The 25013-nt window shown below is 51.8% G+C and overlaps 1 protein-coding gene and 1 long non-coding RNA gene across 3 annotated transcripts in view; both read left to right on the forward strand.

Moving 5' to 3' along the window:
• The first annotated feature begins 4556 nt into the window (after positions 1–4556).
• SLC12A5 (solute carrier family 12 member 5) overlaps positions 4557–25013 on the forward strand; it is a 39280-nt gene continuing 18823 nt past the window's right edge. The window contains exons 1-8 of one of the 2 annotated variants that reach the window (XM_005569215.4): positions 4557–4760; positions 17725–17819; positions 18181–18312; positions 18554–18700; positions 19521–19575; positions 20053–20183; positions 23180–23421; positions 24154–24365. In XM_005569215.4, the coding sequence (XP_005569272.2) occupies positions 4640–4760; positions 17725–17819; positions 18181–18312; positions 18554–18700; positions 19521–19575; positions 20053–20183; positions 23180–23421; positions 24154–24365 (1135 nt within the window). In that variant the 5' untranslated portion in view covers positions 4557–4639. Of the gene's footprint in view, positions 4761–12040; positions 12180–17724; positions 17820–18180; positions 18313–18553; positions 18701–19520; positions 19576–20052; positions 20184–23179; positions 23422–24153; positions 24366–25013 lie in introns of those variants that run through there. The other variant, XM_005569216.5, reaches the window with a different exon arrangement.
• LOC135965662 (uncharacterized) lies at positions 5730–6390 on the forward strand. The gene is made up of 2 exons (XR_010578711.2): positions 5730–5870; positions 6167–6390. It is a non-coding gene; the product is annotated as an uncharacterized lncRNA (long non-coding RNA).

The following is a 25013-nucleotide window of genomic DNA, read 5'->3' on the forward strand; positions in this document are numbered from 1 at the left end:
TATGATGTGATTATTTCTATTTTATAGTCAAGGAAATGATCAACCTGTTTATTCATTCATTAAACACTTATTGAGCCCCTGCATGGAGCCAGGTCCTGTACTGGGCACTGGGTGTAGAGAAATGAGTTAGACTTTAGAATGCATAAGATTGCCCTTGGAACTTGCTTAAAATGCAACTCCAGGCTTCACCTACAGAGAGTCTAACCTATTTACAAGGGTAATTCTATGGGTGGTGGGGGTGGGATCACACTTGGGGAGTATACAGTGCATGATCTTTTATTCTACAATAATGGGGTGTGTGTGTGTGTGTGTGTGTGTGTGTGTGTGTCTGTGTTGTGGTTGAGGTCCAGGAACGTTTCTCATCAAGATGACATCTGAACTGGAACTGAATCAGGAAGGACCAACGAGCTTCTTCCTGTGCAAGGGACAATCTTCTTAGAGGGTAATTTATCAAGAACCACTAAACCTAAAAATGTAATTACTTTCTGACCCTCACATATGTGCACAAGACAACACATAGAAGGATGTTGATTGCAGCATTGTTTGTTAGTGAAACACTGGCAATAACCTAGATGCCCAGGAGTAAGGCAGTGGATAAATAAAATATGGATCATATACCTGATGTTAGTAGCTACCCCTTGTACAGCACTATGTGCCAGGCACTGTTCTATGTGCATTATGTACGATAAAATAACCAGATGAGATAGGTTCTACTATTACTTTGTAGGTACTATTATTACTCCCATCACTAATCCCTTGTTTTACAGATGAGACCCAGAGAATTATACAACTCACCCAAAGTCTCATAGCTAGTGAGTGGTAACAGTGGGATTTGAATGTGGGTTCTTGGTACAAGTGCTGGGAGAAGAGAAAAAACAGTGGGTGTCTGGAGAACTTCGAATGGCTCAGAACTCCAGCATGGGGTAGTAGTGGGTGGATAAGAGGGAACGGAGAGGATTCCGGAATAGTTAAGATAGGAGTGCTAGTTTGGGCTAGATGAGAGAAGTCCTGAATGCCAGGCTGAATATGAATTTGACTTTACAGGTTAGCAAAGGGACTTGACTGAAAGATTGGGGCGCATTAGTGGAGGTGATGGGTTTGATCAGAGCCCACCTGGGAATTTAAGTAGAAGTCCAGAGAACTGCCCTCCTGAGCTTCCTCTTTCATCTGTTTCTTGCTCGAATGACCCACTGCCACTGGTGTACAAACATTCCCCGCCATGGCTTGTTTGCAATCTCTCTTAACCCCTGCCTCCCACTAGACACTAGTCTATTTCTCTACCCTCCCCATCCCCATTCACAGTAAAGCTTCCCCACAGCATAGTCTCTACTTAGTGTCTCCATCTCCTCAATTCCCATTTTCTCCTCAGCCATTTCCAGCCTGGCTCTCACCCCACTACACCACCAAAGCCACCCTCTTCAAAGCCATTTATGACCTTCTCGTAGCCAGATGTGACAGGAGCTCCTCTCTGCTCATCCCACACCAACTCTCCCCACGTTGACATAGGGGATCCTGCCCTTCCTCCTGAAACTCTCTGCCTCTGGAACCTTACTTCTGGGTCTCCTCCTACCTCACTGGGTGGATTTTCCTTTTCTGGTGACAGAAGCACCCTTGTGCTCAATCGTGGGAATTCTCTGCTCTGTGTATACTTGTTCCCTGTGATGTCTGGTAGCCCACAGCCTTAAATAGCATCTCTCTGCTAAAGACTGTGAAATTTATGTTTCCTGCCTTAACCTCCTCTCCCCCACCCCGAGCTCTGGACTCATATGTTCAACTGCTTACTCTACATGGCTCCTTAGCTGCCAAACAGACCTCTCAACCTAATGGGTCCAAACTGACTCCTGGGTTTCACCTTCCAAACGTGCTCCTCTGTTGTTACCACCTTAATAAGAGACAACATCATCCACCTTCAATCAAGCTGAACACCTAATCAGTCCTAAAATCCAGGAATCAGTTATTTAAACTTCTTTTCTAGTACTGGATTTCTCAGCCTCTACACTATTGACATTTTGGGCTGGATACTTTGTTGTGGGGGATTGTCTTACACCATACATCTACACTGTACCTTCTAGCATGTTTGATGTCTTCCTCTAGGAGGTGGCAGGATCCATGGCCAGATGCCAGGCCCATTCAGGGTCAGCCCCCTCTGCTAAGGAAGGCCCCAGTGTGGGGATGGGGTGCAGCAGGGTAATGTTGAACTGTGACTCATGGCCAGGCAGCCCTGGTACAAACCTAGAGAGCTCAAAAGACCTGTAGCCCCTAGATGCTGGTACTAACCCCCGCTCTAGTTGTGATAACCAAAAATGTCTCTGAATATTGCCAAATGTTCCTTGGTGGTCAACATTGCTCCCAGTTGAGAATCATTGCTTTAATATAATAAATATACAAATGTATCTATCATAAGTGTACATTTGAAGACATTTTCACAAATGGAACACAAGTGTGTAACCAGCACCAGGTCAAGAAACAAGAGGCTGGGCATGGTGGCTCATGCCTGTAATCCCAGCGCTTTGGGAGGCCAAGGTGGGTGGATTGTCTGAGATCAGGAGTTAGAAATCAGCCTGGCCAACATGGTGAAGCTCTCTCTCTACTAAAAATACAAAAATTAGCCGGGTGTGGTGGTGGGCACCTTGTAATCCCAGCTACTTGGGAGGCTGAGGTAGGAGAATTGCTTGAACCTGGGAGGTGGAGGCTGCAGTGAGCCAAGATCATGACACTGTACTCCAGCCTGGGCGACAGAGTGAGACTGTCTCAAGAAAAAAGAAAGAAAGAAAGAAAGAAAGAAACAAAACATTATCAGCACCCTAGAAGCCTGCTTGCAATCACCACCTCTTCTCCCCAAGGGGTACCACTATCATTACTTTTTTTTTTCTCTCACCCAAGCTGGAGTGCAGTGGTGCAAACTCAGCTCACTGCAACCTCCGTGTCTCAGGTTCAAGCAATTCTCTGCCTCAGTCTCCCAAATAGCTGCGATTACAGGCACCAACCACCACACCTGGTTAATTTTTGTATTTTTAGTACAGACTGGGTTTCACCATCTTGGCCAGGCTGGTCTTGTACTCCTGACCTTGTGATCCACCCACCTCAGCCTCCCGAAGTGCTGGGATTACAGGTGTGAGTCACTGTGCCCAGCACCACTGTCATTACTTCTAACAGCTTAGATAGACTTTGACTATTTTTTACTTTATTTAAATGATGTTATAGGGTAGGTATTCTTTTGTGTCTGGACTCTTTTTTCTCAAGGTTCTATTTGTGAGATTCATCCATATTGTTCTGAGAACCGTAGATGGTATTCCATTGTGTGAAGGTACTACAACTTATTTCTCTATTTTACTGTTGACAAGCATTTGGTAGATCCCAGTTTAGGGCTATTATGAACAATGCCCTATGAACACTCATGGTAAATGTCTTTTGGTGAACACGGGCAGTCATTTCTTCTGGGTATACATCTAGGAGAAAAACTGCTGGGTTGAAGGATGTGTGTATGTTCAGCTTTAGTAGATGTTACCAAACAGTTTCCCAAAGTAGTTTTTGCCTAACTACACTCCCACCAGCAGTGTGTGAACTGCCAGGATTTCTCCTTGATTTCACTCTTATGGTCACATGTCACATCCGAACCATCAGTGGGTCCTGACGGTTTCACTTTCAAAACCTAACTGGAATCAGACAACTGCCACCACTCTAGTCTGGCTGTCATCACCCCCGAGCTTGGGGTCTGCAGGAGCCTCCTAATTAGATTTCCAGCTTCTAGTCTTGCCATTCTTTAGTCGAACCTTCACCCAGCAGCCAGAATGATCCTGTTAAATTATAAATCAGATCACATCATTTCCCTGCTCAAAAAATCCAGGCTCCTTCCCAAAGCCTTCAGAAGACCACATGATCTGCCCTTCTCTCTTCCCTCATCTCCAGTCACTCACTTCTCCACTCATTCTCTTCCAGACAGAATGACCTTGCTGTTTCTTGGACATTAAGGCTCCTTGTCACCCCAAGCTTCTGCACTTGCTATTTCTTCTTCCAGAGAACTCTTCCCCCTAGATCTTTGCATAGCTGGCTCTTCTCATCAGTGAGGTCGCAGCTCAAATACCACATCTTCTAGGAGGCCTTCTCAGACCACCCCTAAAGCAGTCCACCCTCTTACCCATTATCCCACGGTCCTAGTTTTAAACATACACCCAATCTCAAATGATCGCATCTGTGCGTTTGCTCAAGTATAATCTTTTTCTCCTTATTAGAATTTAAGCCACTTGAGGACAAGAAGCCAATGGATCTCCTTCTCCGACGTATCCCTCGCACCATTGCCCGAAACATAGGAGCGCTATCGACATGTGCCGAATGAATGAATGAATGAATGAGCCCCAGGTGTTTAGGAGACCCTAGCAGAAGTGCCCCCGTTGTAGGGACGACTCTCACCTGCAGATGGCCTCCTCAGGCCCTTCGGGTGGCACTGGGGAGCCCAGGGCCTCCCAGCGAAGTGGACAGATTCAGGAACCCTCAGCACAGCGGGCACTAGGACCCTGCGCAGCGTCGCGTCTAGCAGGGGGCGGGTGGGGGGATCCGCTCTTTCTCCCTCCTAGAGCCCGGCTGCAGCCACTTGTGCGATACCGGCCCTCGCCGCGGCCGCCTGGCCCCTTTCAGCGCCATGAGCCGCAGGTTCACAGTCACCTCGCTGCCCCCCGCAGGGCCCGCCAGAAGCCCTGACCCGGAGTCCCGCCGGCATTCGGTCGCAGACCCCCGCCACCTCCCGGGGGAAGACGTCAAAGGTAGAGGCCGCAGGGGGCGGGGCCTGCCAGGGCCGGGCGGGACGAGGAGGAGGGGCCGGGGCGGACCGTCTGTTGAAGGAGGCTGGGCCAAGGCCGGGGACGGGGAGGGGTCCCAGCCCTAGGCCTGAGGGGGTAACGGAGCCGGGACTAGGAAACCTAGGGGCCGGGGTCGCGGAACGGAAAGTGGAAAGGGGGAGGGGTCAGACGCGAGGTGGGCGTGGCCACAATGGAAAGGGGTGGGGCCAGGGAAGGGGTTGGGACCGAGGCGAAGGGGGCGGGACTGGTGATGGAAGGGCCGGGGTCAAGGTGGAGAGTAGGCCGGAGGGCACTGAAGTGGCGGGGACATCTCGAGTAGTGAGCGGGACCAGAGTGGGGAGGTGGAAGTAGGGAAAGAGGGGGCTGTGTGTTGAAGGGGGTGGTCAGGAGCCCCTAAAGGGGAGGCGGCGGGACTAGGTTGGTTTGGGGTCAGGAAAGGGCGGGACCAGTGGGGAATGAGTTGGGCCAGGAGGATGAGAGTGGAGCCAGGGAGGGGGTGGGGTCGAGGGCGGGAGGAAAACTGAGTCAGGGTTACGGAGGCAGGTGCCAGGTCAGCGGGTCCTCGGTGCCTGGCGGATCCTCCAATCCTCTACCTCCCTGGAGGTTTAGCGGACAGCGACTGGAGATCCCGGGAAGGAGACGGGAGGCAGGGAAGTTAGTGTGGATCCTGGGCAGCTAGATTCAGGGAGGATGCCGTAGGGTCGCTGATCCTGACCCTCGGGGACCCACTTAGCTCCTCGTCTGCTCGAGCTCCGGAAGGGTTGGGAGGGGCCAGCTCAGGCGGGGTTGGGGGCGTCTTCCTCGCGGGCTCTGTGCAGGAGTCTTGTAATGGAAGTTACACGCAGAACACAGAATATAGGGGAGGGGAAAGATCCTTCTGGCTTTCGGTGGAGAAGTAGGATCCTGGGTGCGTGCACAGTCTCCCCGCAGGGGGCACTCATCAGGGGTCCTCTCCCTGGCCCTGAGGCCCTCGGGTCTGGAAGGACTTGTAGTGGCCCCAGCGAGGGGAGGAGGAGGAGGAGGAGGAGAAGGAGGAGCCTCCCCAGACCGCCAGGGGTCGCTGCCGAGCCGCAGGTGAGCTCGCCCCGAAGCAAACCCAAGCGCCGAAATCCCAGAGTAGCCCTTAGAGGGTTATCTGGCGGACCTCCTCATTGTACCGATGACCAAATCGAGGCCTCGAATTCCAAATGGCTCCAGTGAATCGAACGCCTCCTGGTTGTGGCCACTTGGATTTCTTGGGCTCCTTCCACTCTTCGTCTTTCTCATAATCTGTCTCTTTTCTCATTTTTCATGAATGACCTTACCAACTTCCCAGATTTGACAGTCAGAAATTCTGGAGCCGTTCTCAACCCTTCCTTTTCTCTTTCCAGCAAATCCGGCTGGTCCTCACATCTTGGCTATTCACCTCTGAAACTTATCCTGAATCTGGCAGCATCGGTCCCCCCTCTGTCATCATCACCCTGCTCCAAGCCTCACATGGTCACGACCATATCCTCTCCACTGGCCTCCCTGCCTCCAGTCCTGCCCTAGCCTTCCTCCACAGAAGGCCCCCCCCATCACTTGCGAAATAAAGGCCAAAGCCTTAAGTCTGTCACTCTCTTTCCTCATTTGCTTCTGGTGTTCTTGTCCACATTCATTCTCCCACCTCCATCAGCCAGGAAAACTCCTACTCATTCTGTAAGTTATAGCTCATTTAACTTTTTCCAAAAATCGTTTTCAGTTTCCTCTCCGGCCCATCCACTGCACTCTTAGTGCACACGTTCTGGTGGATGGCAGTCATTTTCTTTACTTATAAGTATCCTCCATTGGAACATCTCAAGGACAAGGATCATCTCCTTTTTCTTTGTGTTCTGAGTTTCAGATCCAGAGCCTGGCACTTAGTAGGTGTATAATGCTCATCAGATGAGAGGAGGGTGGCTGTGGGATCCTGCTTCTCTACCCCTGCCTTCTCTTCTCTCACTCCCCATCCCCTGGCTTAGGAATAAGACGGCCCTCTCTCATGTCCCAAGGTGATTGCTGTTTTCCCATTCACACTCAGACTTCTGTATGGTCGAAGTGAAATACAGCCCCCAGGCTTTGGGTGTGCAAGTGTGTGTGAGCCTGGAATGCTGTGTGCTGTGGCAGAGGCTGTGTGTGTGTGTGTCTTGTGGGAGGAGCATCCCCCATTAGTTTTGGTGGTCAGTGACTCACGCAGTGCTTCTGTGTGTCACTGCTTTGCCAGCGTGTTGAAGGGTGTGCTGATGTGTGCATTTCTGTGTCTATCTGAGGGGTGGGTACCTGTGTGCAGGAGTGTATTAGAAGTTCCATCTGGACAATGATTTGGGTGACTTTTCACCTTTTAAACCCGAAACAGCCTCAAGCACCTCCCCTCTGGTAGATCACCGCATGGGGAATAGACAAGGGCTGCTTAGGGGAACCCAGCATCTGGTGGTATCTTTCCCACAGCTGTTCTTGTGTCAGCCCTCTAGCCCCTGATAGATTCTCTTTCCACATCTTGCCCTCACCCAAAGGGAGGGATAGCAGCATGTCTAAGATTGGGAAAGGTTGGGGAAGATGGTGTGGGTGTGGGAGTATTATCTTTTACTCTGGGCCAAATGAGCAGGGTTTGCCACTTGGGGTGCTTTCTGCTGCCAGAGGATGAGCTACAGGTGAGAACATGACTTATAAGGAGTTAAAGAAGCAAGGCAAGGGTGAGCCTCAAATCCTCCACTAACCCTGGATTGCGGGCCACATACCTCACTTGCTTCACCTGTGTCATGGGAGATTGATGGTAACTTAGATGAACAGAAGTAGACTTGGTGACAGTTATTACAACTCTGAGATGCTCCCGTGTTCCTTTACCTGATCCCCCACTGTGCCTCAGTTTCTCAGGGAGGAGTCAGGGCCCTGAAAAGAGCCCTGGACCTGGTAAGACTAACATGAGTTGGGATGTGTCCCCATGGAGGGAGAGGGAGCTAACTTATGCTGGGAGGATAGAGCAAGACCACAATGTAGCCCGTCTATGTTCTAGCTCAGGCTCTGTGATGTGACCTTGGGGACATTGCTTCCCCTCTCTGGGCCTCAATATACCCATCTGTCATATAAAGGAGTTGAACAGGAAGTTATCTAAGGGTCCTTCTAACCATAAAAATGCTAAGATTTTGTGATGATTTGGAAGGATGAAGCTGTCTGCCTCCTCTAGACCCAAACCTCATGTTTCAGTCTCTCCATCTGTAAATTGGGAAGAATAATGCTGTTATTGGTATATATGTTGGATATGGAGATTTCCAGCCTGTCTAAGGAGATCTCCAGTCATCCCATCCCCAAGCCAGAACTCAGAACCTCACTGCCCGGTACCTCAGCCCAAGGTGAGCCCTAGGAATCTCCATGGCAACACACTGGTTATGAACGGGGCTGCAGTTGCCATGGTGACAGGCTGCTCTCTCTTTCTCTCTCATCCCCCTCCTCTCCCCTCCCCTTTTCTCAATGAACCAGAGCGATCTTTAGGCCTCAGTTCTCCAGGTGGGGTGGCGATGGCGGGGGGAGTGCAGCGAGAAAGGGGTCCGGATTGGGAAAGAGGGAAGATGGGCTGAGTCTGCAGAGGAATAAAGGGCTGTTGGGGTGCCGTTGCTATGGTGATGGGGCTGCAGCCTGTTAATTAAACCCCCGGTTGCCACGGAGACGGTGGTGGTTGACGTGCTCCGCAGTGAGCCCTGTGTGTGTGGGGTGTGCTTTGCGCTGGACCCATCAATTCACTGCTAAGGTTTTGGGTCCGAGAATGGGGCATGCGGGTTGGGGAGAAGAAGAGTGAAGGAGGGCATTCAGGGCCCTGGGCCCATGAGGCTACAGCTAGTGGTGGGTGGGTTAGGTTGTGGGGGTAAAGCAGTGGAGATGCAGAAGCAGAGGGATTGAGCCATAAGGAGGAATGCTATGCCTGCCTCCTGTGAAAAGAGGGCCCAGTCCGGTGGCTCTAGCTTCCTCCAAACAGCCCCTCGTCCTGGTTCAGTTGATGCAGTCCCGGGCAGGAGGTCAGGGGGCTGGGTTCTAGTCCCTAGTCTGTTACAAGTTCACCCCATGAAGAAAATGTGAACCTTTCCATTTTCAGACTCCAATTTCACAATAAGTGGAGAGTGGAAAAATAATTTATAATATCTCTTCCAGTTCTCAAATCCTGACACTCAGGAGGCAGTTTCTCTGAGCTTTTTTCTCTCTGAGACATATGGTGGGAGGGGGTATGAGTTTGAGAGACTCAGAGTTTAGAAATAGGACCCTCCCTAGCTCTGGATCTTGTGCTGCTTTAATGAGAGGGTTTCCCTGGCCCCAGATCTCCCCAGGGTTCTTGGTTGGGAGGGGATGCTGTGCTGGCAGCCAGGTTCCTGGGGCTCCGAGCTGCGGGTCACCTTTTACTGGCCAGTGCTAGGCTGGCAGTGTAGTGGGTGCCTGCCATGTGTTTTCTCTAAACCTCACCACAGAGAGTTGGCTGGAGGCCAGAATAGGGCACAATCTTCCTGAAAGGTGAGGGGTGTCAATGGAGGGGCTGGGGTCTCCCCTTGGAACTGTCTGCTCACTTGGTCTGGGCTCCTCAGGAAGGGATATGTGGCTTTGGTCTGAGATTAATAGAGCACTAAGAGTTTTCAGAGTAGGAAGAAGTGCCATGGATTATGCAACCTAACTCATTTTTACAGACGGGATACCGAGGCCCACAGAGAGGAACCTGATTTTGCCGAGATACAGAGAGAATTTAGGGGCAGAGCATACGATAGAACCACTATCTCCTGAATCTCAGATGGCTCTTGAGATGGGAACTCTAGTGAAAGTGGACAGATGGGTTCCCCAGGGGAAGAGGAATCACTCCTGCCTTCACCTGTACTCCCTAAAATTTAGGTTTCCCCATGCATGGACTTAGTTTCTGAGTGGCCAAAGCTGGACCACAAATGAAGGAAAATAACCCCAGGGGAACATGCCAGACCTGGGATTACTGAAAAATCCCAGCATCTCCTTCATTCTATAGCACTTCTCTGACAAACGTGCTACATGTGTTTTACTGTTATGCATCTCTGCAGAGTAGTAGACCACAGTGCTGCTGCTGCTGCTGCTGGTGCTGTGTGTGTGTGTGTGTGTGTGTGTGTGTGTGTGTGTAGAGTGGAGTGGCATGCTTAAAAATTTTTGAACCCTGGCTTCTTTTAACCTCTGTCACCAATTCAAACTCATCTCACTCTTTTGGTGGTTTTCTCTCTGGGAGAGCCAAGAATATCAGTGCCCACAACTTGTCTGAATAGCTACCCTTCCACCCTGAAGGGTCCTTTGGGTATCTGAAAAACGAAGTGGCAGCGAAGCTTAGTTGGTAGGTCCCTCAGAGGCACTTTTGAGTCAGCTGCTGAAAACTCCACGGTTGACCCAATCTGAAGCCACTGACAAATTGTGTTAATACAAGTAAAGCTGAGCCCTGGATCCTGTCCATGGTCCTGAAAAAAGTGCTGCCCTATACTCCAGTCTCCAGGGATATGAATGGCTCTTTAGGATTTTTGCAGGTTTTCTGGAGGCTTCCCCTTCAGTTGCAAGCCAAGAGTCCATTCTAGCCCTGCACCCCTGAAGCCTGAGCACAAGAAAAGGAAGAAAGCACATCTCAGACCTAGAGCCTGTTTTGTTTTTGTTTTTGTTTTTTTCAGGAGCTAATATCCAGAGGCTGCTGAGGGGCGTGGATATGACTGCATCCTTGTCTCTTCTATGGAGGCAAGGCCACTTTTATAAGTTCTATCAATGAAGAGAGTCCTAAACTGGAGTAAAGCAATCTGGATGCTAGACCAAATTCTGCCATCCACTGGCATTATGTCCACAGGCAGTCATTTTCCCTCTATGGGCCTTAGTTTTTTCATCTGTGAAAGGAAAGCTGTGTGTAAGATACAATGACTGATCCTTTCCCAACCCTAGAACTCTTCTGGAACTTAGAGGGCCAGCGAGAGAGAGCTAGTGCGAGTGTGAAGATTGTTTACCCTGATCTGCTCCCATCCTCAGATGTTTAGATCTTCTAGAGACTCAAAGCTTTCAAACCTCTGATGCCACTTCCTGAGATGTCTGCACCACTGGATCAAACCTGGACTCTAGGGGCGCTGAGGGGTCCCAAGATGATCAAGCTTCTGGGGGATTGGCCTTAGGGGAGCCGGGAGGAGGACAGAGAGCATGTCGGCTCTGGAAGCCTTGGAAAGCAATCCTGGATTAGGGGATTAGACGCTTCTGCCCCAGGAGAAAATCTGGTCTCAAACCGACAGGCGGCCTCATTCCACCCTCCCCCACTCTGTCCCTGGCCAGCCTTGGGACCAGCCTGTCCTCTCTAGAGGCTGCACCGTCCCTGGTGGAAAGTCGGTCCTCCCCGAAGCCTCACTGCCGCCTCTTCTCCTCCTCACCAGGTCTCATCTCTAGATCAGTCGGCAGTCAGAAGGTCCCTGACTGTGGGCTCCAGGGACTTGTCTTGGGGGTGGGATGATGGGACTCTTGTCAGTCTAAGCACATCGAGAGAGTTCCTTGTAACTCCTCAGGCGCTACCCCACCCGTTTTAAGACAGGTTGGATCAGTCAGTTCAGTGATCTGAAGGCCCCTGGGGGTAGCACATTGCTTTAGTTATGGGCCCTAGGCTCTACATGCCTCCAGCTCCAATCTCTTGAGCAGTGGTATGAAAGAGGGTCTGGTTCTCCTCCCCCACTTCAGGGTTGGCCTCTCCAGTCTTGCAGAGAGGCTTCTCAAGGGCCCCATGTTCCATGGCGCACCTCCACGGCCACTTCAGTGCCCTTTATCTTCCCCCTGGGGGTTACCCCAGACCCCCAGTCAGGCAGCCGCTGCGGGGCCGCCTCCCGGCGGCCGCGACCTAGTTCCCTGCCGTTATTTTTAGGGCGCGGGATGGCACCTGCCCACGTGCCGGGCCCCGCCCGGAGAGTGGGTGGGGGGGAGCTGCGTCTGCTCAAGGGAGGCAAGGCCCTGTCCCCCGAAGCACCCCCTTCATCCCACCCACGCAATCCCCCAGTTTTCGTGCAAGGGGGCCACTAGTCGCGCTCTGCCCGCCCCTCATCTTCTCTTCTCCCTCCCTCCCTCTCTCCCCCCAAAACCCCGCCAGTGGCTCACGCCTCCTGCATACGGGATGAGGTGAGCAGCGCCGCTGCTGAGAGGGGGCGCGCGCGGGTGTGAGCGTGTGTCCGTGTGCGAGTGTGTGTGCGCCGGGCGGGCGGGCACTGCAGCTTCTTCCTCCGTGGAGCGGAGAGCGAGAGAGAGCTAGAGCGAACGAGAGAGCGGCGAAGGCGGGTAGAGGGGCGCGGGCGAGGCGGCGCAGCCATCCCCAGACCAGGGGCCGCGCCGCCACCATGCTAAACAACCTGACGGACTGCGAGGACGGCGACGGGGGAGCCAACCCGGGTAAGCTGTGGTCCGGGGGCGGCGGGGGAGGGGGCAGCGAGGAGAGGAGGCAGCTCTGGGGTTAGAGGCGGAACGGGGGCCACCTCCTTCAGAGAGGAGGCTGGGACTGACCCGGGCGGTGGGCGCCGGCCGCAGCCTGGAGCTGAGCTCCATTGGAATGCTCCGGGCGCTGTCCAAGGTGCTGGAATGCGCCGCGCCCGGTGGCAGAGCTGCGGGCCGGGGGATTGTCGCTGCCCACGGCTTCGGGCCGACTTGGGTTAGCTAAACCGAGGAGGCAGTGGGAAGGGGATAGAAGACCTAAAATGGGCTGATGTGGAGCTCGACGGCGGGAGGAGGGCTCCTTTCCCCGACAGGGGACCCCGGCGTCCTGGCGCAGAGCAGGCACCCGTGGTGCCGGGGGGCGCAGTCTGCTGCAGTCCCTCGTTCTAAGACTTCCATCTGGAAGATGGGGGAAGAGGTGGCTGTGTGTGTGTGTGTGTGTGTGTGTGTGTGTGTGTGTGTGTGTGTGTGTATGTGTGTGTGTGTGGGGGGGGGGTTGGGGCCATATGACAGCCCCCGTCCGGGCTGCGGTGTCTCCTTAAGGGAACCCTTGGTGCAATCTGGGACCCCTCCCCCAAGGCTTCCCAAGGTCCGACCTCAGACTGAAGCATACCTCCTCCATAGATTTTCAGCTCTACTTTGCAGAATCTCTCTCTCTCTCTCTCGTTTTCCCGTGGGTTCCTATTCAGGACGGGAAGCAAGATCACCCTCCTTTCTTCCCTCTTTCCCCCTCCTCTCAGTTCCCTGGGGCGGTCCAGGGCGGGGCGGGGGGAATCTTTTTAGTTAGCTCTGCCAGCTTTCCCAGTGAGGCCTCAGAAATGGGGTCCCAGAGGCTGAATCCTCAGCGCCGCGGCGCGGACACTGCGGACGCGCTGCGGTGGGTGCGGAGACTCGCAAGGAACCGAGGGGCTTGGGACAAGTCCTTTGGCTGCTCCCGCTCTCCCCCGCCCTCCTCCGCGGCTTCCTTGCTCCGAGGTCTTGGGGCGAGCCACCCCCTCAGGCTTCCAGGCCCCCCGCCGCCCCCCAGCGGTCTCAGCCATCCATCACGGCTGTCAGCCACCCCCACCCCCAACTCTCCAGCGGCGCTGCGTCCCCTGCGCACTAGCGCGCCTCCCGCGCCTGCTGTCTGCGCTCAGCGCCTTCAAACGTTCCCCTGGGCACTGCTTGACCCTATGAGCTTAGACTCCCGCAGATCCCTCTGGGGGATGGCGCCTAGGGCTGAAAGAGCAGGGTCTTCTAGAGATTGGCAACCTTGACTCTGAGGTCCTCCGGATCCTGGATCTCAGGGCCAAGTGGCCGCTTGGAAAGGCTGGGGACACCAGGGTCCCTGATCCTTTGTCTGACCCCCCTCCCCCGTCCCCGCTTCCTGCAACTCCTCATTCCTCCTGGGGGCTGAGTGGTATACAGGTGCCAGAACTCCTAGCTGACCAGCTCATCCACCTCCCCAGTGACCCTGGGATCACCTCATCCAGCATCCGCCCCCTCCCCCGCGGGCTTCTGGCCGGGGGTTGGGCGGGGGAGTTTGGCAAAGTTGAGTCTGCGGCAGCGCCAGGCATCCCGACACGGATCTGTCCATCCGGGATCCCCTTCAGAAGCCTCCACTCTGAGAGGGGGGCTTAGATGAGAGAGCATCTGTCTGTTCCCTCAGAAATCGGGTATGGTCCCATTCCCCAGCACCTGGTTTCTCTGCCAAGGTTTCACCAGGCCTTGGGGTTTCCATGGGGGCTCAGGAGGCCTAGAAAAGAGGCGTCAGTGTGTGTGAGGCAGGAGTTGAACTAGGAACTCGCTTCAGTTCTATCCCCTCTCCGTTAGTTTCTAGACACTGAGTGCAGCGGACCCATCTGGAGACCTTCTTTCTCTACGTAGGGTCCAGGACCTGGAACTCAAGAGGCCAGAACCTGGGTCATGTGCTCTGGGTCCCAGAGAGAGAAGTCCCCCCTTCCCCAAGCGGTGCCTGGAGATGGTGGTAGGAGGTGCTAAAGACCTTCTGGGCTTGAGAGAGGACCATCAGGCCAAAAGCCCCTGACATGTCTGATTCTAGATTCTTGGGGATGTACGGAAAGGAACTGGTTGCTGACCTCGGGCCGGTGGGGATGGCCCGAGCAAGAGCGCACTTCTGGACTGAAGAAGAGCCCAGGGATGTGTCCCGGTCTTCTTTCCCCTTGAGGTCTGACGCCCCCTCTCCCTCTCGGAGCTGGCCTAGGGATTCCCCCAGGCCCAGCCCCAGGCCCCGGGGAGGCTTCTTAGCTTGCGCCTCTCGCCTGTTTCCTCCCCGGGAGCTCTGGCCGCCGCAGCTTAATTGAAAGCCGATTCGGGTTGAGAGCTCCCAGGGGGCGGGGGTGGGGAGGGTTCAGCCTCAGTCTGGCCCTGCCTCTCGCTCGCGCGCGGCTCGGCGCTCCTGCATCACCCTTACTCTTGGCTCTGGGGAATCAGGGCGAGTTTCCCCTTAGCTGTTCTGGTTCTTTGAGAACTCGGAAGCTTATTCCCCATCCCCCTCAACCAGTGCGCCTGGCGTTCAGGGAGGGGACGAAATCGGCCCTGGCTGACAAGTCCCGGGAGCCTGGCGTCCCGCCCAGGCAGTTAGTGGAAAGGCGGGACCCAGGACGAGCCTACCTAGCCGCCCTCTCCCCTGCCCTCATCTCCTGGCCCGGATCCGGCCTGGAGTCTGGCTCCGCGCTGCGCGCCGCGTTACATAAGCGGCTGCGGGCGCGCGGCCGGCTAGGCTCGGCGCTGCGCTCTTGGCCTGCGCGGTCGCCATGGAGACCGGCGCGGGGCCACCTAGTTGCAGGGTCTCGGACCAGGACGCCCCCATTCCCGTCCCCTGAGCGCCACCCGCCCCTGCGAAGAAGGAGGAGCTTGGGAGAGGGTGTGAAAGGCAGAGGGGAGGGTTTCTCCTGTCTGTTTGTCCTGGCCCTAAGAGGAGATGTTGCGGGGAAAGGGACCCAGCTCCATAGGAGACAGGACCCCAAAATCTTGCGGTTGGAGGTGCGGTGTGGGATGGGGAGCCCCGGCTGGGTGGGCACCAAATATGTTAATAATAATCGCAATTGTAATAATAGCAATAGCCACACTCGTGACAGGCACACTTAACATGCATTATTTAATTTAATCCCAGCAACAGCCCTATGAGTTAAGCTTGGTTAGTATCCTTTGCAAAGGAGGAAACTGGGGCATAGAGAGTTTGTGACTTACTGAAAGTGACGACATACCCAGTGAAGCTGGGACTGGAATGTCAGTTTCCATAACTTCAGCCCCCTTTCTTAACCATTAGGAAACTTCCTCTCACCTCAGGTCCCCTCAGTCTCTCTAGTCCACACCATGGTGTGCTGAGAACAGGAGGCATACTGTCAGCATTTTAAAAGGAGGGGGAATCCACCTCTTTCTTGTACTCCTGTTCTCTGGCCCTAGAGAACTCTTCTGACCCTGGGGTCCAGAAGGGAACCCCGGAGAATTTAGCTCCAAAGACTTTTTCCTGAGCACCTATTATGTGCTGGGAGGTGCGTCTGTTATCCCCAGGAACTCACATATGTGAGAAGAAAGAGCTGACGATTGCACCCTATTTGACAACCGGGAGTTTTTGCCTTGATGGATGAGGTGGAGGTGGTGGCAGAAGACTGGGTGGTGGGTTTCTTTGGAGCAGGCAAGGCATCACTCCTCCCGGCCCAATTTTTAGTCAGGAAGAGATTGGTTTTATAACAGAGACATGCCATGCTCTGGCTGGGTGACTGAGGAAGGTTTCCTGGAGGTAGACAGGAGGATGGGGAAGATGCAGATGGATGGAGATGGGGAGAAAGGGATGTCAGCTGTTGAGGAGACAGGAGAACCTAGGGCCTCAATTTCACTTGGAGTTTGATCAGCGGGGAGTTTCTCCAGTGTCCAGAGAGATGTCAACCACTGGAATTCAGCCCTGGAATTGAGGAAGGGTCATGGCTGAAGCCAAGGAAATGTACCTGTGGGGCCTCTTATATCTTTCTGAAGGAACCTTCCCCTGTGGTGCCCAAGATACTTTCTCCTGGAGTGAGCTCATCTAGGTCCCTGGCTTCACACACACCCTATACGTGTTTACATAGCTTACCCCCATCTCTTTCTCCTGACCAGCCTCTTTGCTGTATGTTTCCTGATTCATATATCCAGGTGGCTTCTGGATGTATCCATTTGAGTGCCCTATAGTGCCTCACCCTCAGCTAAATTCAGCATCTTCCCCACCTCCAAACTCCTCCTTTTCTAGACTTCTCATTTATCAAATAGCACCATCATCCAACCATTCACCCATGCTAGAAACCCCAGACATTATCCTAGATTCTTTCTCCCCCGGCCAAACATCTGGCATGGAAATATGCCAATAATTCTGTCTGTTGCTCTACATTGCTGTGGTCAGGGACATCATCAGCCCTTACCTGGGTTACTGAAAGTCTCTAACTACCGTACTCTGTTTTCTTCACCCAAAAGCCCGAGTGATGGCTCTAAAACACAGGTTTATTTGTGGTATTTTTTTTTTTTTTTTTTTGCCTGAAACTCTTCAATGACTCCCCATTGCCCTCTGGATGAGGTCCACATTCTTCAACATGACCTGCTAATCATTTAAGGGCCCAGCCCACACTTCCCTTCGCAGGCTCACCTTTTCACTTTTCACTGCCCCTTCCACAGACTTCAGCCAGATCATACTTCATTCCTCTAACCCACTCTGTTCGCTGTCACCTCTGGGCCATCGAACATGCTGTTCTGCTATTCTATCTGCCTGGAACACCCTCCCTGCCTCCCTCCCAGGCTAGCTCTTACTCATTCTTCAGCTCTCAGTGGACACGTCACTTCCTCTGGGAAGCCTCCCATGACCTCCCAGGCTGGGCTGGATGCCTCTCCTGTGTCCCACAGTCCCTTGATCTTCTATCCTAGAATTGACCATGCCAGATTGGAAATTCCTGGCTGCTAGTTTGTCTCCCTGCACTTGGGTTGGTCTCCTGAGAGCAAGGATGGTGTCTTCTCTGTCTTACCCTGCTTCCCCCATGCCTGTATTGGCACATGGTAGACACTTGGTAAACATATTGTGAATGAAGATGAATAAAGAGCACAGCATATGCCAGAGGGGATCTCTGGCATGATAAGGGGATCTTCTTCGAGAAGTAGCACATCCTTGGGGCCTCGGTCTGTAGTGCTCCCAGAAGGCAGACCTTCTCCACTGGGAAAGAACATGCCTCCACCCCTAACACTGGTATGAGCCCAGCTATAGTTAAGAAGGGAACTCTGGAGAGTCTTGGGGTGTCCTGGAATAGGACCCCCAAGAGCAAGGAAGCACTCACACATCTGTTAATACGCAGTGCATGCCAGCTAGTGCATTAGGCTCTGTGCACATGCTGTCAACTACAATTCTGCAAGGAAGGTGGTATTAGCGCCATTTTCCCAATGCACAAACTGAGATCAGAGGGCTACTGTGGCTACACCACTGTATGCCCAGGTGGTTGGACAACAACTGATTGGTGCCAGATCTCTGACCCCTCTGCCTTCTCAGGTGATGGCAACCCCAAGGAAAGCAGTCCCTTCATCAACAGCACTGACACAGAGAAGGGAAAGGAGTATGATGGCAAGAACATGGCCTTGTTTGAGGTGGGCTGCTAGGGCTGTTGGGCCCCCACCTGCAACTCATCATCCTGATTCATCAGCTGCTTCCTCCCTCCCTCCCTAGGGAATAGTACCCTCCTCTCCACCCCTCCTTTGAGTCCACCTTCTTCCTTGAGCCTCCCCATCCCTCCTCCCTCCTGGGATTTACTCCCTCTGCTCCCTGCCCTCCTCTCCTCATCCTACCATTCTTACCCCTGGTCTCCTCACCTATTTCTCCTCCTTTCCCATCTCATCCCAACCTCAATGGTTTAGTGCTACTTGTCCCCATCTCTTCTTCTGCCCCTCACCACCCAGCTCACTCCGCCTGCTCCCCCAGACTCCTAGCACTGACACCCTCCCTCCGTAGGAGGAGATGGACACCAGTCCTATGGTGTCCTCCTTGCTCAGTGGCCTGGCCAACTACACCAACCTGCCCCAGGGAAGTAGGGAGCACGAAGAGGCAGAAAACAATGAGGGTGGAAGAAGGAAGCCGGTGCAGGTGAGGGCCTCGGGGGATGAGAAATGGAAGAAAAGGGATGGATGGGAGGTGAGGAAGGATGGGGGAGAAAAATGGATTTGAATGGAGGGAGGTAAAGGGCACACGAATCAGAAAGGAGAGGGATGAAGGGATGGTGACAGAGAGAAGAGGAAGGTGGGGGTGGAAAAACATGGAGGAGGAGCACGCCTGGGGTGTTGGTAATGATGAGGACTGCAGAGACTGATGCTGGCCTCCCTGGCAGGCCCCACGCATGGGCACCTTCATGGGCGTGTACCTGCCGTGCCTGCAGAACATCTTTGGCGTCATCCTCTTCCTGCGGCTCACCTGGGTGGTGGGCATTGCAGGCATCATGGAGTCCTTCTGCATGGTGTTCATCTGCTGCTCCTGTGTGAGTGACACCCCTCCCCTCACCACCCCCTGACAGCTGGGGCTTGGCAGAGACCTGGGGGTGGGAGGTGGGAGGATGGAAGCATGAGACCTGAGCTTTTTATAGGAACCACTGCTTATGATCTTTGAGAGTAAATTAGGCCTGACTGGTCCTTCCTGCATCTCACAGGCTTGTCCCTGATGGCTGTTAACCAGGTTTCACCTGGATCTCTCTGTGTGTGTAATTACACAAGTGATGCAGCTCATTGATGAAAATGATAAGGGTAGAGAAGAAAATAAAATTCACCTATACTCTTACAATAGTTAACATTTTGGTAGGTCCAGACTCACTAAAATGAGATGACATGTCACAAACAGCATTGTAACCGAATTCTTCCCATTCTCTCTAAAAAATCAAATATTCGCCAAACACCTACCTCTTGATACATTTGCATGTCCTCGTACATAACCTTGAGACAGCTCTGCATGTGAGGTACTCAGTGTTGGAGCTGTTACTCCTATTCTATAGATGGAGAAACTGAGGCTTGGAGAAGTGAAGTGAGTTGTCTCAGGTCAGTCAGCTGGTCTGAGACCGGGCTGGGATTTCCAGAGCTCTCTGATGCTGTGGCTTGCTTGGGCTCCTTCCGTTCGCATGGTGAATAAGAGGTTTTCTTGAGAAGAAGGACTTGGCAGGAGTAGAAGTTGGAACAGGCCCAGGGAGCAGCTCAGCGGAAGAGAACCTGTGGGTTTGGCTGGTGTTTATGGGGTATAAGGCTTGGCCCCCACCCAGGCCACTGCGGCCCCCACCCCAGCCACTGCTCTGATGATCTCTTTCCTCACAGACGATGCTCACGGCCATCTCCATGAGTGCAATTGCAACGAATGGTGTTGTGCCTGGTAGGTGACTGGGGCTTCGTGGGGAGGGGGGATGGCTGGCTGGAAGGGGGGATAGAGCCCTGGGCTTTGGGGGACATCAAGACCCAAGAGAGGTAATATTATAGACTAGGGGGCTGGGCTGTATCTGTTCATGGGGTAGGTAAGGGCAGCCCTATTGGGGGCAGGGGAGGAGGAGGCAGCTGCTAGTGTTGAGTAGGGCAGCCCTCCCCCCACTCATCCTGAGACCCTCCTCTCCATCATCCGATTTTCTGAGCCACGACCTCCTTAAAGGGGTAATTAGCAACATGGTAATTAGTGCTGAAAAATTCAAGCAGAGTGGGTGCTTGTGTCTCTCACCAGTCCCCTTTCTAGGACTGCAGCCCATAAACCTGTGAGACCTGGAGCAACCCCCTTTTGCCTCTGTCACTGAACACCCCTCACCCCTTACAGCAGCCCAGTGCCCCCGACCCTCTCACTGATACCAGATTCTCTCTGCAGCTGGTGGCTCCTACTACATGATTTCCAGGTCTCTGGGCCCGGAGTTTGGGGGCGCCGTGGGCCTCTGCTTCTACCTGGGCACTACCTTTGCTGGGGCCATGTACATCCTGGGCACCATCGAAATCCTGCTGGTGAGAGGGGCTGAGGAGGAGGTGTGGAACCCTAGGCTGTCAGTCAGTTAATCAGTGCTCCCTGGACACCTCCTATAAGCCAGGCTTTCAGTGAGGCCAAAGATGTGGTTCAGTAAGGCCAAAGTCAGATGTGGTTCTATTTCTAAAGAGTTCACAGTCTGGTTGGGGAGACAAGATACAATAATTATGTAATGTACACAGCTGTCGTTTATCAGGCACCCACTGAGCTCTCAGCATCCTTCCAAGTGCTTTCCAGCCATTCTCTTGAATCCTTATGAGGTTTAAGTATTATGATGCCCATTTTACAAATGAGAAGCTCAGAGAGGTGAGATAACTTGCTCAAGGTCACTCAGCTCTCAGGTAGGTGGCAGAGGTGGGTTGATGAATTAAAATACGGTAAAAATAATAACAGTAATGTTATGCAGCAGTTACCATTGTGTGATTGCCTCCCATGGGCCACAGACAGGTACTCTCTGATGTTAATGGTAGATGGCTGGTGGCTATTGGATTGCAAAAGAGAAGAACCAGCGGAGGGACCCATGTAAAGAGATCTGTTGGGAATAGTGACTGATGGAGAGAAACCAGGTTGCTGGGCAGTGCTTGAAGCCAGGACTGGTGACTTAGGTCTCCATCCTTCCTCCCCTTCCTGCAGGGCATGGGTGCTGATGAGGTGTCCCTGGTGGATAGGAAGTGGAGCTGACATGTCCCAAGCCCCTACTCTGTGCAGGCCCCAAGGCTTGAAGTATATCATTTTATTTTATCGTCATGACTCTCGTGAGTTAAAGGTGGCCATTTTCTTTTCTTTTTTCTTTTTGTTTTGAGACAGGGTCTCACTCTGTTGCCCAGGCTGGAGTGCAGTGGTACAATCATGGCTCACTGCAGCCTGGAATTCCTAGGTTCAGGTGATCCCCCCTAGTTCAGCCTCCCAAGTACCTGGTAGGCACCACCATGCCGAGCTAATTTTTGTATTTTTTTGTAGATAAGTGTCTCACTATGTTGCTCAGGCTGGTCTCAAACTCCTGAGTTTTAAATGATCCTCCCACCTCAGCCTCCCGAAATGCAGGGATGACAGGCATGAGCCACTGCGCCTGGCTAAAAAGGTGGCCATTTTACAGATGAGGAAAGCGAGGCTCAGAGTTTAAGGAACGAATGGAAGGAATATGAACCTTGGTCTTTCTGACTTCCAGAGCCTTACACAAGTGATGCAGCTTCATTGATGAAAATGATAAGGGTAGAGAAGAAAATAAAATTCACCTATAATCTTACAATAGTTAACATTTGGTATGTCCAGACTCAAAGAAAAGGAGATTACATGTCACAAACAGCATTGTAACTGAATTCTTCCCATTCTCTCTAAAAAATCAAATATTCACCAAACACCTACTTCTTGATACATTTACATGTCCACTATACCACACTGCCTTGGAAACCTAAAACTAGAAGGTGCCACGGCTATTAGTTTTGCAGCAGATGAAAGAGGGCAGGACAGGGAGGATGGATGGGGCATGAAAGGCCTGAGGAGGCAAATGATGAGGGAGAACAATAGACTTCCATGACTTTTAAACATTAAAATATTTGAAAAATAGTTGTAAATGCAATTCTGCCCATTGCAGAAAATTAGGGCAATATCCAAGTCATGAAAAAATGTAAAGAAGGAAATAAGTCACCCAAAGAAAATCACCATTAACATTTTGGTGTATTGCCTTCTAGTTTTTGTTTTTCTATGTGATATTGTTTCTGTCTATGTAAAATATAACCCTATACCATAAATGCTTCCCTAAGCAACTCATATTCTCTTTGTATGTATTATTTACAGTGAAAATAACTCTTGGAAGAATGTAAACATTAATATTTAGCATGGGAATTTTACAAAATACAGATGTGCACAAAGAATAGATTATCCAGATTTTTTATGATTCAGGGAAAGCTACTGATAACATTTTGATGTACTTATGAAAACACATACAGACATATACTAATATATGTATATATCTTCACATATAAGTTTATAAAAATGAGATAATAAGACATATTCTTTTTCAAAAATCTGATTGTGTTCACCTAATGTACCATGGATAGCTTTTAAAGTCAGTCCATATAAATCTATGTCAACTGGCTGGACGCAGTGACTCATGCCTGTAATCCCAGATCTTTGGGAGGCTGAAACAGTTGGATCACCTGAGGTCAGGAGTTCAAGACCAGCCTGACTGATATGGTGAAACCCTGTCTCTACTAAAAATACAAAAATTAGCCAGGGGTGGTGGTGGGCACCTGTAATCCCAGCTACCTGGGAGGCTGAGGCAGGAGAATCACTTGAACCCCGGAGGTGGAAGTTGCAGTGAGCTGAGATTGCACCATTGCACTCCAGCCTGGGCAGCAAGAACAAAACTTTATCTCAAAAAAACAAAAACAAAAACAAAAAACCAAAACAACAACCACCACCAAAAAAAACCCAACTACGCCATCTTTTTAAATAGCTCCATAGTTTGTGTGGGGATATCATGATTTATTCATCCAACCTCAAGTGGTGAACATTTATTTTAACCTTTCTATTAGAAATTATTAAAATTATAAATAATTATTAAGAGTTATAGTTAACAAAAATAACAGATGTAATCGCTTCCAGCATCCTTGCAATGTCATTTTTTTAAAAAATGTATTTTTATTTGTTTTTCGGATGGGATCTCATTATGTTGCCCAGGCTGGTCTTGAACTCCTGGCTTCAAGTGATCCTCCCACTTTGGCCTCTCAAAACACTGGGATCACAGGTGTGAGCCACCATGCCTGGCCTTGCAATGTAATTTTTAAATGGCTGCATCATAGTCCTTGCAGGACAGGCCATGCCTTCTTTAGTGATTCTATTACTGGATGTCTTTTCCAGTCTGGCACCACTGTGACTGTGCTGTGAGGAGCATCTTTTTTCCTAAAGCCCTTCCTGTAGTGCAAAGGGCCACTGACTTAGGTCTCTGTTCTTCCTTCCTGCCCTTTTCCCACAGGCTTACCTCTTCCCAGCCATGGCCATCTTCAAGGCAGAAGATGCCAGTGGGGAGGCAGCAGCCTTGCTGAACAACATGCGTGTTTACGGCACCTGTGTGCTCACCTGCATGGCCACTGTGGTGTTTGTGGGTGTCAAGTATGTCAACAAGTTTGCCCTTGTCTTCCTGGGTTGTGTCATCCTCTCCATCCTGGCCATCTATGCTGGGGTCATCAAGTCTGCCTTCGACCCGCCCAACTTCCCGTGAGTGCTGCTGCTCTGAGCCCAAGGAATCATCCTCCTAACTCCCTGGCCCTGTTTCAGAGTCTGTGTGACAGTCTCTGCCAAACTCCCTCTCCCTGCCCCTCGGAATCTGAGTGGTGTGGGTTGGGAGCAGCTTCCCTTGGGAGGGAAAATCTCTCTTGGCTTGGGGGTAATCTCTTTAGAGTGGGGTAACTTTTCTGGAGGAGGGAACAATTTGCCTTGTAAGAGTCAACGGCTTGCTAGTGGGGTGGACTTACGAAGAATTAGGTGGGAACGAGTTCCAAAGCAATGAATACTGTCTGTGGTAGGGAAACCTTTCCTGGGTGGGGACAACCTCCTGGAATGGGACAGTCTCCTAGTGTTGGACAACTCCTCCAGGATGGGAAAAGACACAGAAGTCTAGAGGGTCCAGGGACTCAGATTCAAGTCCACTCCATCCACTGCTCAGACAGAGGTGCAGGGCGGCCCCCGAGACCGCTGTCCACGGTGCTGAAACACAGCATTGCACTAATGCGGTGGTTCTCCACCTTGGCTGCTTATTAGAATCACTTGGGGAACTTAAAAAAAAAAAAAAAAAAAAAGCCAATGGCCAGGCTTCATTTAAATTAAACGAGGAACTCTCGATATGGGGACCTGGCATCCGTGTGTTTAAAAGGTCTCCTAGTGGCTGTATTGTACAGCCAGGGCAAGGTTATGTGGCTCCCCACCTTCCTCCCTTGTTTCTCTCCCTAGGATCTGCCTCCTGGGTAACCGCACGCTGTCTCGCCACGGCTTTAATGTCTGTGCCAAGCTGGCTTGGGAAGGAAATGAGACGGTGACCACAGAGCTGTGGGGCCTTTTCTGCTCCTCTCGCTTCCTCAATGCCACCTGTGATGAATACTTCACCCGAAACAATGTCACGGAGATCCAGGGCATCCCTGGTGCTGCCAGTGGCCTCATCAAAGGTCTGCGGGGGGACAAGGGCTGGCATCCAGGGAACACTGCAGGGATTGTAGGTTAAGCGGTCAGGATTAAGGGGCCCTCCTTGGGATTCAGCTAAATTCAATCAGCTTTAACTGAGCACCTACTCTGGGTTACGTTCCGTCCTTGGCATCAGGGAGGAGTAAGGTGAAAAGGGGACAAGTATCTCACTGCTAGTAGGAAAAGAAGTCGTCAACGTAACAAGCAGTCACTGAGCACCTACAGAGTGCCCAGCATTGTGCTGAGTGCTAGGAACACTAAATATGCCACAGTTCCTGGCCTCAAGGAGACTAATGGCAGAAATAGATGTATTAGCAAATATATTATGCCATATGTAGATGTGCATTCAATGCACAGAGAATGCCCAGGGGAGGGAGAGTTCATGTATTTAAGATGGCAGTAGGCTTCCTGGACTCACCTGAGAAGGGTTTTGAAGGACAAATGAAAGATCTTCAGTTCTATGAGAAGAGTAAGGAAATTGCAACCAGAAGAACAGCTTGCCTAAAAGCACGCAGATGCAGAAGAGTATATTGTGTCCTTCCAACCGCAAGTAATTTGGTATGACTGGGGCATAAAGAGCAAAACAAGGTGGAGAAAGAAGCGATGCAGGAGAGGCTGGCATGAGCCAGATC

Source organism: Macaca fascicularis, chromosome 10 (genome assembly GCF_037993035.2).
Source record: "Macaca fascicularis isolate 582-1 chromosome 10, T2T-MFA8v1.1".
Classification (NCBI taxonomy): Eukaryota; Metazoa; Chordata; class Mammalia; order Primates; family Cercopithecidae; genus Macaca; species Macaca fascicularis.